The 3,079-nt window shown below is 25.2% G+C and overlaps 1 protein-coding gene across 1 annotated transcript in view; it reads right to left on the bottom strand.

The window, feature by feature from the left end:
• Positions 1 to 465, bottom strand: part of LOC107491805 (protein BONZAI 3-like) — a 6,973-nt gene extending 6,508 nt beyond the window's left edge. The window contains exon 1 of the mRNA XM_021125671.2: positions 392 to 465. Within this exon, the coding sequence (XP_020981330.2) occupies positions 392 to 465 (74 nt within the window). The remainder of the gene's footprint in view (positions 1 to 391) is intronic.
• Between the last annotated feature and the right edge of the window lie 2,614 nt (positions 466 to 3,079).

Below are 3,079 nucleotides of genomic sequence, written 5' to 3'. Positions count from 1 at the left end.
CTTCAATGTGACTTCATATTTTTGTTAAATTTTAAAATCTTTTAAAGATTATTCTATCAATAATAAAAGTCAAATATTATTTTACGAGTGCTAGAATTTTTTGGATATCAATTTAGTATTTATCTCTTTACTTTTATTTCGTTAAACAAATCTGTTCCAAATTCAATTATTTGTCTATATAAAAAGACTGATTTAAAAATTTAATTTTTTTTAAATAACTATAACTATTGATTTATCTATTTTCTACTAAAATTTGACGCGATTGATATTTTTAACAAAATAAAAAATTACAAATTAATTAGGATTAAATTATTGTACTAAAAATTCTTTGAAATTTAGAATATTACTTAAAAAAAGATAGAGCTTATGGAGTTATGGTAGAAGGCTATACCTCAACCTGAGTGAACATTGGCTGAAACCCTTTGGTTTTAAAGAAGAAATCGACGGCGTCGTTGTGGGCTCCATTATTGTTATCACCTTGATTTTGATTTTGATTCTGATGTGAACGAAACCCTACTCCCACTGCTTGCTTTCCCCCTTCCAAATCAGAAAAGCACCCTCCCATCACACTCGATCAATGTAACAGTAACCCTGACAGTGACGCGTTTTAATCGAATTTATTTCCAAGATTGCGATAACTCTGAAACCACAATGCTGCTCTTTGAGTCGTTCTAATTTGCTTCTTCCTTTTCTTTTATAACTGAAACAAAACGCGTTGTATTTTCCCCTTCCCCCTTCTTCCTTTATATTTTTGTATTTTTTTGAAGGCTTCAAAAATTTGGAAACTTACAGCAAATCAAATTTGAATGACTCTCAAGTAAGGGTCGTGTGTATCCTTATGACTATTAATTTTTTTTTTTTGTTACATTAGCATGATAAGATTTGAATATAGAATTTATAAATTATTATAAAAGCATATTGTAAGCATATGTCATGACTCCCACGTCAAGGCTTTATCACGTAGGATATATTTATTCAATGATAAATGCTATGCTATCTAAAAAGTGACATTTATTTATTAAAAAAATTTTAAAAATTAATATTTAATTTAAAAAATATAAAAATAAATATTTTTTAAAAATAAAAAATAAGTTAAACAAAATTTAGACAACTCATAAATATTATAAAATTTTCTTATTCAATACATCAAATTAAATATAAGTTAATAATCAAATTCGCTTTTAAATGATCACTAATTGATTTATTTTTTAAATTGGTTTATAAAAAATTAAAGTAATAATATTAGTCCCTAAAATAAAATGTAAATTAAATTATTTCTTTTGATCTCTTAATTTAATGATGACATATTATATTAAGCATCTTGACACTTATCATTATATTTAACATGATTTAATTAATAGAAAGAACAATTTAATTTGCAACTAATATGACTAACTTCAACTTTTAGAAATTAATTTAAAAAATAAATAATCTTAAAGAATCAAATTTAATTATTAATCCAATAAAATTTATATCAAAAAGTTTTATATTTTCTATAAAATATTTTCATTTGTATAATCCTTGAGCAGAAGTTAATCTGCCATTATGATGCATGATTTATTTGACCGGGTAAATAAATTAATATTTTAATTTTTTTTAATTTTTATTTTAATAAATAATAATATATATTTTTAAATTTATTTTAAAAATACGTAATAAAAATAAGATTAGATACATATAATAATATTTAGATGTATTAAAATTAAAATATGTTTGAAAAAATAATTTTTTATTAAAATATAATTAAACATAAAACACATGTGTGTCGAACAAATAAATATATTACTATATTATTTTAATTATACAAAAGATGAAAATATATATTTTATAAATAAAAAATATCATGTAAATATAAGGAGAAGAATATAAGGAGAAGCCAGCAGGATAGTCAACGGAAATAGATTTTCTGTGTAATTGCAAGGCAAAGGCAGGCGAGCGCTGCTATGCTTCGTTGTTTACCAGCAAAGATGTGGAAAATAGTTGGCGACTAATATAGTAGAAAATAGGGGGTGAATCCGGTTCGATCCGAAAATTTGGTTCGGTTCTGAATATTTTAGGGACTAATTTGGTGTGATTTTATCAAGTTTAGGATCGAATAAGAGTTTAAAAAATAGACTCGGTCTTTATTTCGGGTCGAGTTTGGGTCATGACTCGGGTTACCCGAAAATCGGTCCGGTGACCCGTTATTATACACAATTAATATTTTATGTTAGTAGTGATGGATGATGACTATTTTTATGTGGAATTTAAGTATCGTAAACTTTAATATTTTGTGTTATTAGTTATTATAAGACTATAAGTTAATATTTTATGTTTAAAATGCATAAGATTTTAGACTAATTAATGCATAATATCATGTTATTTGTATTGATTTAAATATTTGGTGTTATTAAACAATATTAGTATTAATTATCGTTATATTTTAATTTTAGAGAAGAATTGGTTCTTGTTATATTTTTCTAATTGAATTTTACTGTCAAATAATAGTTGGAGTGTTAAAAATTTGGATATTTTCACATGATATCTTATAAAAAGGTATCAAGGTAGTGTAATGTTGACGGTCTGATTTTCACCCGATTTTTACCCGATATAATCGTGGCCCGAAAGTATATATGTTTCATCGGATTTATGATCGGGTTTGGGTCTCATAAATAGACCCGATATATACCGGATCGGGTCTCCATCACATCAAACCCGGTTTCACCCGACTATGCACACCTTTAATAGAAAAAAATAAAAAATTAATTTTTAATTATTTAATATTAGTCAATTTTTAAGTTAGATTTATAATTTAAAATTTAAAGTTTTTCTATTATTAATAATCTTATTATGTATCATTATCCATTAAAACACATTAATTAAATCTTTAAAATAATTAACTAATATTAATCGAATAAAATTGATTCTTTAACGTTATTTTTTTCTTTTTGTGGCGTAGACTTATGAATGTTTATCATGAAACTCCTAGGCTGACCCCCTTCCTTGGGTCTCCTTGGAAATTTGCTTTAATTTGTTCACAGGATACCACGCTATACAAACTTACAAAGTGTCATTATTTATCCTGGAGACCTGGACTAAG

This window comes from Arachis duranensis, chromosome 6, assembly GCF_000817695.3.
Source record: "Arachis duranensis cultivar V14167 chromosome 6, aradu.V14167.gnm2.J7QH, whole genome shotgun sequence".
NCBI lineage: Eukaryota > Viridiplantae > Streptophyta > Magnoliopsida > Fabales > Fabaceae > Arachis > Arachis duranensis.
Note: the sequence above shows the minus strand (reverse complement) of the source record. Positions and strands in the feature narration are given on the sequence as shown.